This window comes from Trichoplax adhaerens, genomic scaffold, assembly GCF_000150275.1.
Source record: "Trichoplax adhaerens TRIADscaffold_21 genomic scaffold, whole genome shotgun sequence".
In the NCBI taxonomy this organism is placed as follows: Eukaryota; Metazoa; Placozoa; class Uniplacotomia; order Trichoplacea; family Trichoplacidae; genus Trichoplax; species Trichoplax adhaerens.
The window spans coordinates 1,107,839-1,120,627 of NW_002060962.1; the positions used below are offsets into that span (position 1 = coordinate 1,107,839).

General features: G+C 33.9%; 2 protein-coding genes across 2 annotated transcripts; both read right to left on the reverse strand.

The window, feature by feature from the left end:
• Positions 1–1,077: 1,077 nt before the first annotated feature.
• Positions 1,078–3,550, reverse strand: TRIADDRAFT_64328 (uncharacterized protein; the record flags this gene model as incomplete). The annotated part of the gene is made up of 6 exons (XM_002117134.1): positions 1,078–1,641; positions 1,974–2,099; positions 2,225–2,444; positions 2,541–2,627; positions 2,703–2,859; positions 3,511–3,550. The coding sequence occupies 6 exons, from the start codon at positions 3,548–3,550 to the stop codon at positions 1,078–1,080; spliced, it is 1,194 nt and encodes a 397-aa protein (XP_002117170.1).
• A 4,603-nt stretch (positions 3,551–8,153) lies between these two features.
• Positions 8,154–9,739, reverse strand: TRIADDRAFT_61184 (uncharacterized protein; the record flags this gene model as incomplete). Its single annotated transcript, XM_002117135.1, has 3 exons — positions 8,154–8,717; positions 9,053–9,178; positions 9,665–9,739. The coding sequence occupies 3 exons, from the start codon at positions 9,737–9,739 to the stop codon at positions 8,154–8,156; spliced, it is 765 nt and encodes a 254-aa protein (XP_002117171.1).
• Between the last annotated feature and the right edge of the window lie 3,050 nt (positions 9,740–12,789).

A 12,789-nucleotide genomic window follows, 5' to 3' on the forward strand; every position in this document is an offset into this window, starting at 1 on the left:
AAGTTTTTTCTTAAGTAATACCATCTTTTTCATATTTTGCCTTCACATTATTTTTCGTTCATTGACTTTGAAATCTATCCTTCCCTGTTACTATGTGAATTGAGACCTATCTATATCGTATCGAATAAATTCATTAGAAATAGCGTTGGAGGCTGCCGATGGTATTCGATTAGCAGATGGACTCGGATAATTATATGTTGAATCAGTTTTGGGAAGCAAAAAACAGGTTATCCCTCGTAACGCAAATAAATACCTATAAATTTCACTTTTGAGTGTAAATTACTAGATTGACTTTAAAAATGGCTTCGCTATAATGTCACACTCTACTAATTACATTCTTATATATCATCGATATGCTTGCATTCGCTGTAAATATTTAAGGAGCTATGACTGCACTTGGTATAGCATGTATCACACACACTTGTACCGAAAATTACACAGATAAGATAGTTTCTGTATTCCTTCACATTGATGTTTTATTACGTTTATTTCTTCCGAATATCAACAAGTACAACGCTACGTGAACTGAGAAAGATAAATTAAGAAACAAATAGTAAATCACAGTAATGAAGATAATGTTTAATATACACGTATAATAGTTGCCATTATCTTGACCTTCTGATTCAAGATGATGGAAGTAGACTGAAAGGCATTTAAATCAGAATAAACTTTGAAGAATTATTAGTAGTTAATCATTACCCACTAATACATTTACAATGGCATCAGTTAAGATTCAGTTATGAACTCATATGCTAGCTTATAATATATAAAATTTTCTGATTACGAAAACGATAATGTTGTGTAAAGTCCAAGTGTGATAATTACTGATTTTACATGCATTTCAGCCGTAAAAGTTTAGAATTTCGTTTGCTAAATGGATATAGTATTGTCATCTCTCTACTACGACTACTTGAAGGAGGCGAAATACTGATATTTGGATAGCGTGACACAGAAATTAAAAGTGAGCTGCGATTTCATTTTTCTTTCGACGTGTGTGATCTTATCTATGCTACAGCATGATCAATTCCTTATTTGTTTATTCAACATTTCTTTAAAATTTTACAATTTTCTGCTCTCTTATATTGAAGCCTCAGCTATGCCGGAATTGTATTTTGAATCTACGAAAAAGTAACTGGATGAAGAAGAAACGATGTTATTGTAGCTATGGGAAGTTGAATCTATCAAGACATCATTTTGACCGCACTTAAGCATCAATTTCGTAAATGAAGTCGTAATTCGCTTGGAAAAATTAATTGCTTTATCTTCAGGAATTAATAGAATTAAGAAACTAAAGCTGATGAGAATTGCTCCAACAATTTTTAGGTTGTCAAATGCAATCTGATGGATTGCATTATCCACAATTGCATTACCAGGTATTCCAAGGAGTAAGCCAATTGCCACATATATCGGATAACTAATTGCTGTTCCTAAGAATGTCAGACCAATAATAGCAACGCTTAAAGCAGAGGTCAGGTTAAGTGTATCCCAAGGCATTAAATCCCAGTTTATTGATTCAAATTCAGTAGCTGTAAAAATTAGTACAAATATCCACCCAGATAGCATAACTGTCAAACTAACAGCGGTGAGTAATAGTAATGTCTTGCTTATACTAGCGTCAGGGAGTACTTTTTTCAGATACACCTATGCAAATTTAAAAAGTAAATACAGGTAGAATTGATATATTAGCTTCGGTTTGAGATAGATTTAATGCTTTTATACTGCAAAGCATTTTATTTAGTTAGATCGACTCGCGAGGTTTTTTTCAATAGACTAAATACTGCATATGATGCCAGTTTCTGCGTACTACCAAGAACTACGGTACCATTTACGTTACTCGCACAAATAAGAGCCGGTATAAACAGATATAGAGAATTAATACCGACATCAGCTTCCTTGCTAAAAGTATTCAACTTTGATATTGCATGACTAAAACGCTTGATGCCTAAAAGGAGTGTTTTTAATTAAAGGATTACCCTGTACAAGGCCGACATTAGTGCTGATATCAACGTGATGACAATTCCTAACTCGTTGGAACCATTCTGCTTATATGAACCAGCATAAAATAGTACGCCCCCAATTGCTATAAAAATAGCCATAGTCTGTTGATGATAAAAATAGAAATAGCGGTATTGCTGATCAGTTTAACGGTATCAAATTGAGAATTATAGGTAAAATAATTTGCAGAGTAGTAACTATAGTTTTAAATAAATGTTTGAAGTATTACCCGTATTAGTATCACAGGTTCTCGTAGCCAGGATACCGATAGAATATAGATCAGTGCGATATTTACACTTAAAATAGTTACGTAGTCAGTCAGCGAAACCATTTTGACAGCGTAGAAGAAAAAGCCATAAGTGCCAGTCAAAAAAATTGTTACTGGAATTATCTTGAAAATGAACCCTTTTAAGTATTGACCCTGATACTGTAAAACAACTGAATCTTCCCTATATCCAATATAATTTAACAATTATTATGAATTTAGGGAGTAATATTTACAAAACATCTATATCCAAAGCAATAAATGATACTTTAATACTCACTTCCACATATCTTTTAATGATTTCCCAAATAACATGCCAATCGGACAGTAGATCGGATAACATATGATTGTCCATGATCTCGAATACCTGTTATACGAATGAGATAACAAAATCGATAGCATCAGTAAACCATAATTTTATGTGTTTGTCTTTTAAACTTACCAAGTTGCGAATGCAATAGCAGTAAAATTTCCTGATGTTAGATCGCGTACAAATTGACCTTCTAGCACAACAGAGACTGCTAATAATAGTACTGCGAATAAACCAGTTGAAGATTTGATAGAATAGTGACTGCAACGTCGCCTACAAGTTTCATTTTCTAATTTAATTTATTAAAAAATATTATACCTCTTTAGTGAATGTGGATATTATAGTTAACCGTAAGATCTAGATCGTTATAACAGTATAGCATTTACAGCAAGCAATGATATTAAATATAATCATTACATAAGAATTTTAAAAATTGTATACCGTAATTCGTTAGAACGCATATATTATAATAATCGATAACAAACAATGTTATCCTCTAACATTGCTGTTTTCCTGCACTTTGCAAAGAAATTATCTTCAACCAACATTACGTTCGCAGGTTACAAGTTGTACGAAAAGACGAAATAACTAATCAATTGACTTGATAATACAGCTGAACTGATTTTAGCTATGATAGTTATGAGAAAGGTGGTAGGTTAATGTAACTGTACTAAGATTGAATTTATTCTAATTAAGAAAGACTTCTAACAACTGTACTTTGCTGACTTTAAGCATCGAAACTGAAATTGCATTTGTTATATAGGTATTACAACAATAATTATAAGCTGACCATACGGTTAAAAGTCATGCAAATCTTTAGGACTATGCGCTATGCAGGTTAGAGTGAATAAATCATTATTCATTTATTTATTTGAATAGAAACGTGATTCGCATAATTTTAATCTAAAGACATCAACTTCTTGAAGTCATGACCACAAACCTGTCTCGGATATCTCAGTTTGATTTTCGTATTCTCTCATGGTTACTTTATAGAGGACTATAGTTATCGATAAATAAGAATGAAATAGTCACTGTGAATGATTTTGATTTGTAGCAAAGCCCTTGATCCGCATCCGAACTTTATTAAGTCACAAAAATTTGATGTTATATAGGTAGAAGTTAGCCTTTATAATATTCAATCATATAGGCAGAGCTTTGTTTACTTATTTTATTTCTCAAAACCTTGTTCGCATGTAAAGATCTTTAAGGTATCAAATGCTCATATTTATCATTGAGGATTATATTATCAACGGAATGATTGATCTTAGTATCTTATGATGCATTAAATATATATAATCTATCTATTCGACCTTGTATTAAATGCTATGCGAAATGCAACAATCAACTGCTCCAATTGTTGAGAAATTTTTATTAAATCGCGATCTACATAAATTGTATTTCTTCTTATCTATTTGGTCTAACGGGAATGCTAGCAATATTCAAGGTGGCAATCGTTTAGTTGAATGTTTTGTAGCTCTCATTGAGAGAAATGAATTGCTGCTGTTACACTACTGAAATGTTCCCTCTTCTCAGAGATTAATTGGAGGCTACAATCAAGAATAATGGCTTCATTCAAAAGTACAGTACAGTTTGGTTTAATAACATTGGCATAGTTCTAGATACGATGAAAGGATAATGGCAACAAGATCAACTTTGTCACGGAAAGAAATCGTCCGTATTACGTGTTACCGTAGCCTCGTCTATAGGTAGACGTCAGGAAGAAGGAACCTGACAGTTGGTTTATAGTATTCATTTTCTGCAGTAGTTTTCAATTTCCTGGTTACAAATTTCCATTTGTAACAGGAACATTTATCATTTTGATATCACCTGTAGCTACACTATCGTTACATACTCTAGAGGCAGAGAAACATAATACTATATCATGAAGAAGTAGGACAGAGGATTAACGATGCTGTACTCTCAGTAACTGGGGTCTGAATTTCAGTATAATTAATACTGTATTTTTCATTCCATGAAGGGGACAAAATCCCTGTTAGTGTACAGCATAAGTATATCACAATCCATAGAAAGTTTTATCCTTACACTGGATGGGAACGTATTCAATTTGGTAGGAATGCTTTCGATAGCCTAAAAAATAAAATGCAAGATCGATTTTTGCTTGATATTAATTTATCTCTACATTATTTTTCAAAGGAAAATTGTTATTTCAATATTATCCGATTTACTGATATTGTTGTTATGACCAAGCAACGCAAACAACTTATTTCCAGTCAGGTCTCTGTCGATGAAACAAGTCAATAATATTAACTCTTGCTGGTCTTGCTACAGTTTATAGCTATAATTTAGGATAGCGCTTGAACACGTCAGCTTTTAACCTCGAGAGGTCCAGTTTCCTACTCGATAAAGCGAAAGAAGGATAGTAAACTCAACGTTTCTCTGTCTCCTTTATTGGCCTCCAGGTAAACTAATTAAGTCGCCAACATAGCACTTTGACCTATTTTCAAGTTTAGAATTAAGCATGCGCTAAAAAAAAACCGGATTAATTGGAACAATTAGCCGCTTGCAGTGTTTTCTCCGGGCTTATTGTATGATAAGTGTTTGAAGGTAACTGGTCAAGGCCAGCCATTATTTTTGCTTTAGTTTACGAGCAGAACTATTTATACTTGTTTTTACTGTACGCTGTAGGCGTAGAGTACTAAACGGCGATGATGATTGCGCAATTTCCTCGAAGATTGACGCAATCAAGTGTTTTATACTGTAAGTATTACTGAACAGTGTACGTATTCAGTATGGATTGTATCCAACAAAACTTCGAAAACTTTTCCTTATTCCTTTCCTTCACTGACAATTTAGCTATTGAACACATGATGGTTATTGGAGGACATTGCACGCATGTACAAGCCATTATTAGTTCAATGGATGTTATTTCCTGGATCGTACAAGCACACGGACAACAAATTTACCTAAAGTTAAAATGATTTCAGAATCTGTTTTCAATCAAGTTTGGAGATGGTGTACAGTGTACAGTACTGTAGTACAGTATGCATGTCCAATGAGCACTGTACTGTACACTGTAAATTCAAGTTTTCTTATCCCATCAATTGATGTAAATAAACAATGCAATGAATGATAGGAAAATACGACTGCCTATTGGCTAATACCATAATGCATTGAGATGCTACAGAATTTTGATTTACTAGCTTGAAGATGGCTAGTGCAGCACTACGAGCACTACCATATTAACAATCGTATCTGTTGATGAATAACATGCTGTATATTATACAGTCAAACGGACGATGGGAAAATACTGCTGGCTAATACCATAATGCGTTGAGATGCTACAGAATTTTGATTTGCTAGCTTGAAGATGGTTGCATAAGAACTACAGTATAGTGCAGCACTGCGAGTACTACCGAATCAACAATCGTATCTGTTGATGAATAACATGCTGTATATTATACAGTCAAACGGACGATGGGAAAATACTGCTGGCTAATACCATAATGCGTTGAGATGCTACAGAATTTTGATTTGCTAGCTTGAAGATGGTTGCATAAGAACTACAGTATAGTGCAGCACTGCGAGTACTACCATATTAACAATCGTATCTGTTGATGAATAACATGCTGTATATTATACAGTCAAACGGACGATGGGAAAATACTGCTGGCTAATACCATAATGCGTTGAGATGCTACAGAATTTTGATTTGCTAGCTTGAAGATGGTTGCATAAGAACTACAGTATAGTGCAGCACTGCGAGTACTACCATATTAACAATCGTATCTGTTGATGAATAACATGCTGTACTGTATATTATACAGTCAAACGGACGATGGGAAAATACTGCTGGCTAATACCATAATGCGTTGAGATGCGACAGAATTTTGATTTGCTAGCTTGAAGATGGTTGCATAAGAACTACAGTATAGTGCAGCACTGCGAGTACTACCGAATCAACAATCGTATCTGTTGATGAATAACATGCTGTATATTATACAGTCAAACGGACGATGGGAAAATACTGCTGGCTAATACCATAATGCATTGAGATGCTACAGAATTTTGATTTGCTAGCTTGAAGATGGCTGCATAAGAACTACAGTATTGTGCAGCACTACGAGCATTACCATATTAACAATCGTATCTATTGATAAATAGCATGCTGTATATTATACAGTCAAACGGACGATGGGAAAATACAGCTGGCTAATATAGATTATCTTTTAATTGACTAGCATCTTGATGGCTATATGAACTACAACGCAGTGATACGAATACTACCGCTTGAATAATAGCATCACTTGATGGAAATAATGAAATAGATGATTCGAAATACGACTGACTAATATTTTAAATTGTCACCAACAGTACAGCTAAAGCACTACATATAGTACGTTACGACAAGCATTACCCGCTTTAAGCTGCTTGTTTTTCAACACTACTTCAACTTATTACTACCACAACTTGACATTCAAAATGATTAAGGTATAGTAGAGGAACAAGGAGCAAGTACGGGTGCATACAATACAGTATTGTATAGTACGCCAAGTAAAATGAAAGAAAGAAGAACTTAAAACGATCGTCGTCGACTATACTAATAATGTGCTGACCGATTCTATTGCCTATCATTTCAACTGGATTGAGTACAATAAAAGTTATCCCATCGCCCACCCTTGAAAAAAAAACGGCAATCTATTATCACTGGTCAAATTGTGGTCGGAAAAGCTCCTTACTTCTTACATTACTACAAACAACCTCAACAAATTGCAAAGTAAACAGTGCAATGACTCCGAGCGAGTGTTCGAACGTAACACCAGTATCACTTAGGTGCAAGATTTCAGGCCAACCTATTTGGCTGATTCTGGAGAATAGCCTGCGGACTATATCACAGTTTATTCCCATGCAATTACATAGCTTCACCAGGCTTCAAAAACTGACTTCTTGAAAATTTTACGCGTGAATTTCTTTATTGATTTATATCGTTACCCATTGTAGGAGAAATTCTCGATAAATCAGCAGCGACTGTAGTCTTTTAGTATCACAAACAAGGTACAGTATTATTATAATTAATTAATTAATATACAGTACATGTATAATGGCCAGTACTCTCGATTATGATCGAACAACATGTAGTACTATACTGTACTGTACTATGCTTAATCACTGTAATAGACGTTAGCAATAAGGATACTTTTCTCCATAAAATTCTCCGCGTATGGAAATACACTATTCGAAAGGGAAATGATATTATTATATGACTTGACAATCTGCAAATGTGCATACAACAAGTTAGGAGTAGTAACAGCTTTTAAGCTTGCAATCATAGTACTGTCCTATTTACAAGTTGAAGAGCTCTCTAACTAATTTAACATGCCCAAGATCAATGAAGGAAATCAGCATAAAAGTACAGTAGTTACTTAAAAATCAATTTTTAAACCTGCTAATTATTCTACTGCTAGTTAGACAAGAATACAGGCAGTGATATTTTACATATACTATTAAAGTAGCCATCTGAGTGTGAACCGTTCCATGCTTCTTTAACCATCATTTTCGTATTATTTTATCCAACATTTTTACCGTTATAGGATTCTTGATAACTGCTAATTCGTTTAAATGAACTTAGATATGAGTATCGGAAAAGCCAGTATTATAATTAGAGTCGATGAAAAAATAACTGGATGATGTAGAAATGGTGTTATTGCAGCTTTCTGATTTTGAAGTTGATAAGGCATCGCTTTGACCACATTTCGTCGTAAATTTCATACAAAAAGTCGTAATTCGCTTCGAGATGATAACTGCTTTATCTTCCGGAATTAATAAAATTAGAAAACTAAAGCTAATAAGAACTGATCCAACAATTTTTAAGTAGTCAAATACAATCTGATGAATTGCAATATCCACTATTGCATTTCCAGGTATACCAAGCAGTAGGCCAATTGCTACATATACAGGATAACTAATTGCTGTTCCTAAAAATGTTAGAGAATGTATTGCTGCACCAAATGCAGCGGTCAGATTGAGTGTATCCCAAGGCATCATGCCCCAGTTTATTGCCTCAAATCCAATAGCTGCAAAAATCAATACAAATATCCACCCAGATAGCATGATTGTCAAACTAACAACGGTGAGTACTAGTAAAGTCTTGCCTAGACAAGCGTCAGGAAGTACTTTTTTCAAATATACCTAATCAGATTGAAAGGAAATTCGAATCAGCAATGGGCACTAGTTCTAGTTTTACAAACAGCTTTAATGTCCACATACTACTGCTAATTGTTCTGATATAGTATTTAATATATCAAGTATCGTATACGATCATTTTGCTCTAAAAATAAATTATATTACACTCGTATGCACAACAATTTGCTTTGGCTATCACGCTGAGACCAGTAAATCGCTGGAATAAATAGGTATATATATATTTAGAGCTTATTTCCTATTATCAGTACTATCGCTATTGGGACATGATCTGAGAGAAAGATATGAATCAATGACCGAAAGGGTTATCCTAAAAATATTACCCTATAGAAGGCTGATAATATTGCCGACATGAGCGACATGATAATTCCTATAGTATTAGAGCCATTCTGTTTATAGGAGACTGCATAGAATAGTATACCAGCGACTGCTAGAAAAACAGCGATTGTCTAAGATAGCAAAATCGAAATATCGACATACGTATATTGGTTAGTTAAAAATGACAAAATTGAGATATCGTTTTAATAACTATTTCGAGGGATAAAAAAAAGAAATTATGGATAATGCTCGTATTTTAATGAATGTAGTAAAATTTCACCCGTATTAGTATCCAAGGTTCTCGCAGCCAATATACTGATAGAATATATATCAGCGCAACATTCACGCTAAGAATAGTTACATAATCTGTTAGAGACACTGATTTGATAGCATAGAAGAAAAAGCAGTATGTCGTAGTTAAGAAAATTGCCACTGGAACAATCTTGATTATAAATCCTTTTAGGAATCTGCCATGATACTGTAGAATGACGGAATCTTCCCTTTATCAAATATAATTCAACAAATGGAGCTAAGGTTAGAAATACTGAACGAGTTCGGCAAGAGTGTTTATGAAACAGAAAATATTCTAATAAGCCAAATATGGCATTTTAACTCACTTCCACATTTCTTTCAATGATTTTCCGAAAATCATAGCAACCGAACAGTAAATTGGATAACATATAATAGTCCATGATCTTGCGTACCTATTTTACAAGCACGGCGATAATGTAGATAGTATCGGTGAACTACAGTAGAAATCAAACAGAATTATTCTCTAAATTTACCAGGTTGCGAATGTGATAGCAGTAAAATTTCCTGATGTTAGACTACGGCCAAATTGAGCTTCTAGTACAGCTACGACTGCTAGCGCTAGCACGACGATTAAACCAGTCGAGGATTTGATACGGTAGAGACTGCAACGTTGTCTACAAGTTTCATCTTCTAATGAAATTCGATTACAAGGTGATAACGTTTTTAGTGCGTTTGGACATAATAAACAGTAAGAGGTAATTGAACTATCTGTTATCCAAAATAAAATTAATTGCACACAGCTATATAATGAAATTGTTAGAATGTGAAAGCTCACTTTATGTTTTGAAGAATAGAAATGAAAAAGTGATTAGATTTAGTGAGAGTATCGTATAAACTATATTGCTTAAATTTGAAAACTGCGACTATAGATGTTGCACAGGTACAGCGTTCAGTAATCTTCTTACTGAAATGTTAAAACCTGTGCAAAATCAATTTGGAGGTCATCCTATTGGGTCTCTGAACGAAATTAAATAGATAATTTGTAATTTAAATACTACCGTTGAACTGACTTGTGATGCATAGAATTGTGAATTATTTTCTACTGTTCAAACTAAACTTGGCATTCTGATATTAATGGTTATAATACTAGTTATCATTATGATAATAGGCATGCCAATTATGAAGAGCGTTGTGCATTGGATTGAAAGAATCAGTTAAGCATTTGTTAATGTAGAAGTTGATCTGCATGAAATTAATCTTAAGAAATTAGCACTTTAATGTATTTGGTCACAAACCTATGTTGGATATCTCAGTTTGATTTTCATGGTCTCTCATGTCTATTTTATTGATTACTATAGTTATTGATAAAATAAGAATGAAACAGTAATTTTGGATGATTTTCGTAACAGGATTTGGATCATAACTATCTCAGGTGTAAAGATGCAGCAATTGAAGTTTGCATGGTCCCTGTTAGATATCGTAACGCAGATTTTGCTTATAGTCATTATTTTATCGCGGCCTTTATAGAAGATGTCATGGATATCAGCAATCGGGCTATAGTTTTCAAGAGTGGTCAAACTAATTTTGACGCAATCATAGTCTCACTAATCATACTCTTGGACCCATTAATTCTTAATTTTTCGACACTACTTTACAACCGTTGTTACGGTTGCTTTATAAAATATCGGCCATCCAGGGAAATAACGAACGAATCGAGAACGCTACAATCATTGTGTTTTATGGCCAATGACTCTATTTGTCTAACCGATATATTAATACTCAAAATATGGGTACATCGGTTTACGAATAGCAGTTCTAGACGCAAGAACATCATCACTGCTATTCGTTTCTCGATATTTCTAGCATGCACCGCAGCATCAGAGTATTAAGATGAACGGATTGAAATTTTGTTAGTCTTAATTCCATTAACAATTGGTGGACTCTGTCAATATATTCTCGAGCTTAATACGGTACATTACTATGATTAAAGTGGAGAAATTTCTCTATATTGTACTATTTGTTAAAATCTGCCTATCAAAGCAGTTCATTAAATTGCCAGTAGGTACTTTAATTTTCGGAACCCAACCCATGTAAACATTAGTCATCCAATCGATTGCTAGCGTTTTCGACTTTCAAGCCAAGGGTTAGCTGTGGGGTCCCTACAATATGGAAAGACTTTTTTCACTTTGTTATTGTCTACTGTAGCCTTGCACAATTCCCCAAAGTAAGATATACGTAAGGACAATCAAGGGCATGTTAAAGGATGGAAATTGACTTCGGGACCAACATTATCCAGTCGAGCACTGCTAATTTACTACCTTACCCTCAAGTATATACTACAGTCATGATATGAATATATCCAGGCGAGCAGAGCTATTTTACTAAATTCAAGCATGCAGTACAGTAATGATATTAATATTTTTTCCAGTTTTTGCCGTTGGTCTGGTACTGCAGTAGATACGCAAATGGTGTATCCTTACACTTGATAAGAGCCTGTCGAATTTTTTACCAATGTTACCAGAATCTTTGAAATGAAATTAAGAATCATTTTTACTTAAAACTAATTTGTTTATCACGCGATTGATGGAAAATTTATACCTGATATTGATCAATTATTGCCAGTGTTGTTCCGACCAGATGGATAAAGTCAAGGAAACCTTTCAGATAAGATACCTTGGCGCAATATAAGTAAACGAAAAGACAATACTTATTTCAAGCCTCCTTCATCACCGCACTTCGATATTACAATTCAAAATATCACCTTTTCGCTAAACTGATCCAAATAGGCGCTAATAAAAAAACTTACGACTGGATATAGCCCAGGAATGGAATTCGTTCTAGACCAAGAATGGAATCGTTCTAGCCCGATAGTTCATGCATACTCGTATATACAGTTTGACATATATAATATATATATACTCATATATATGCGTACAATATATATATATATATATATAGTACAATAAACACTCTATCAATTAACTTGAAAATAGGGACTCACTTTTCCATTGTCTCCTATTCTTGAAGCGAGAATGAAATTTAGGGTTTAAGCATGCGCTCGAAAACTGGCTAAACTGGAATGAGAAGACCAGTTTATTTTTTTATGGCCAGGGTCAATGTCGATTTACTTATTTAGAGGCAAGAGGTCAAATTGTCTATTATTTACTATCAAAATTATTTAGCTTTGCTGATTGAATTATGGCGACGATGGTATTAATTAATATTGAAATAGATTTGACAGACTTGATTTTCTACCGGGTCCAAGATAAACTGGTGTTGTGAAAGTGAAAAACAGGATTGTGTTCATGATCTTTTGTTCGTAATTCAATATGATTAGCCCTAGTTAATATCGTTCGTCGTAACGATACAAGGCAAAAGAAATCCCTCGATGATTTCTATCACCATCATACTAAATTATATAATGTCATTCTTACTACTGTACAATCATGAAATCAGACACAATAATAAACTAATCGTAATTGCCTCGAGG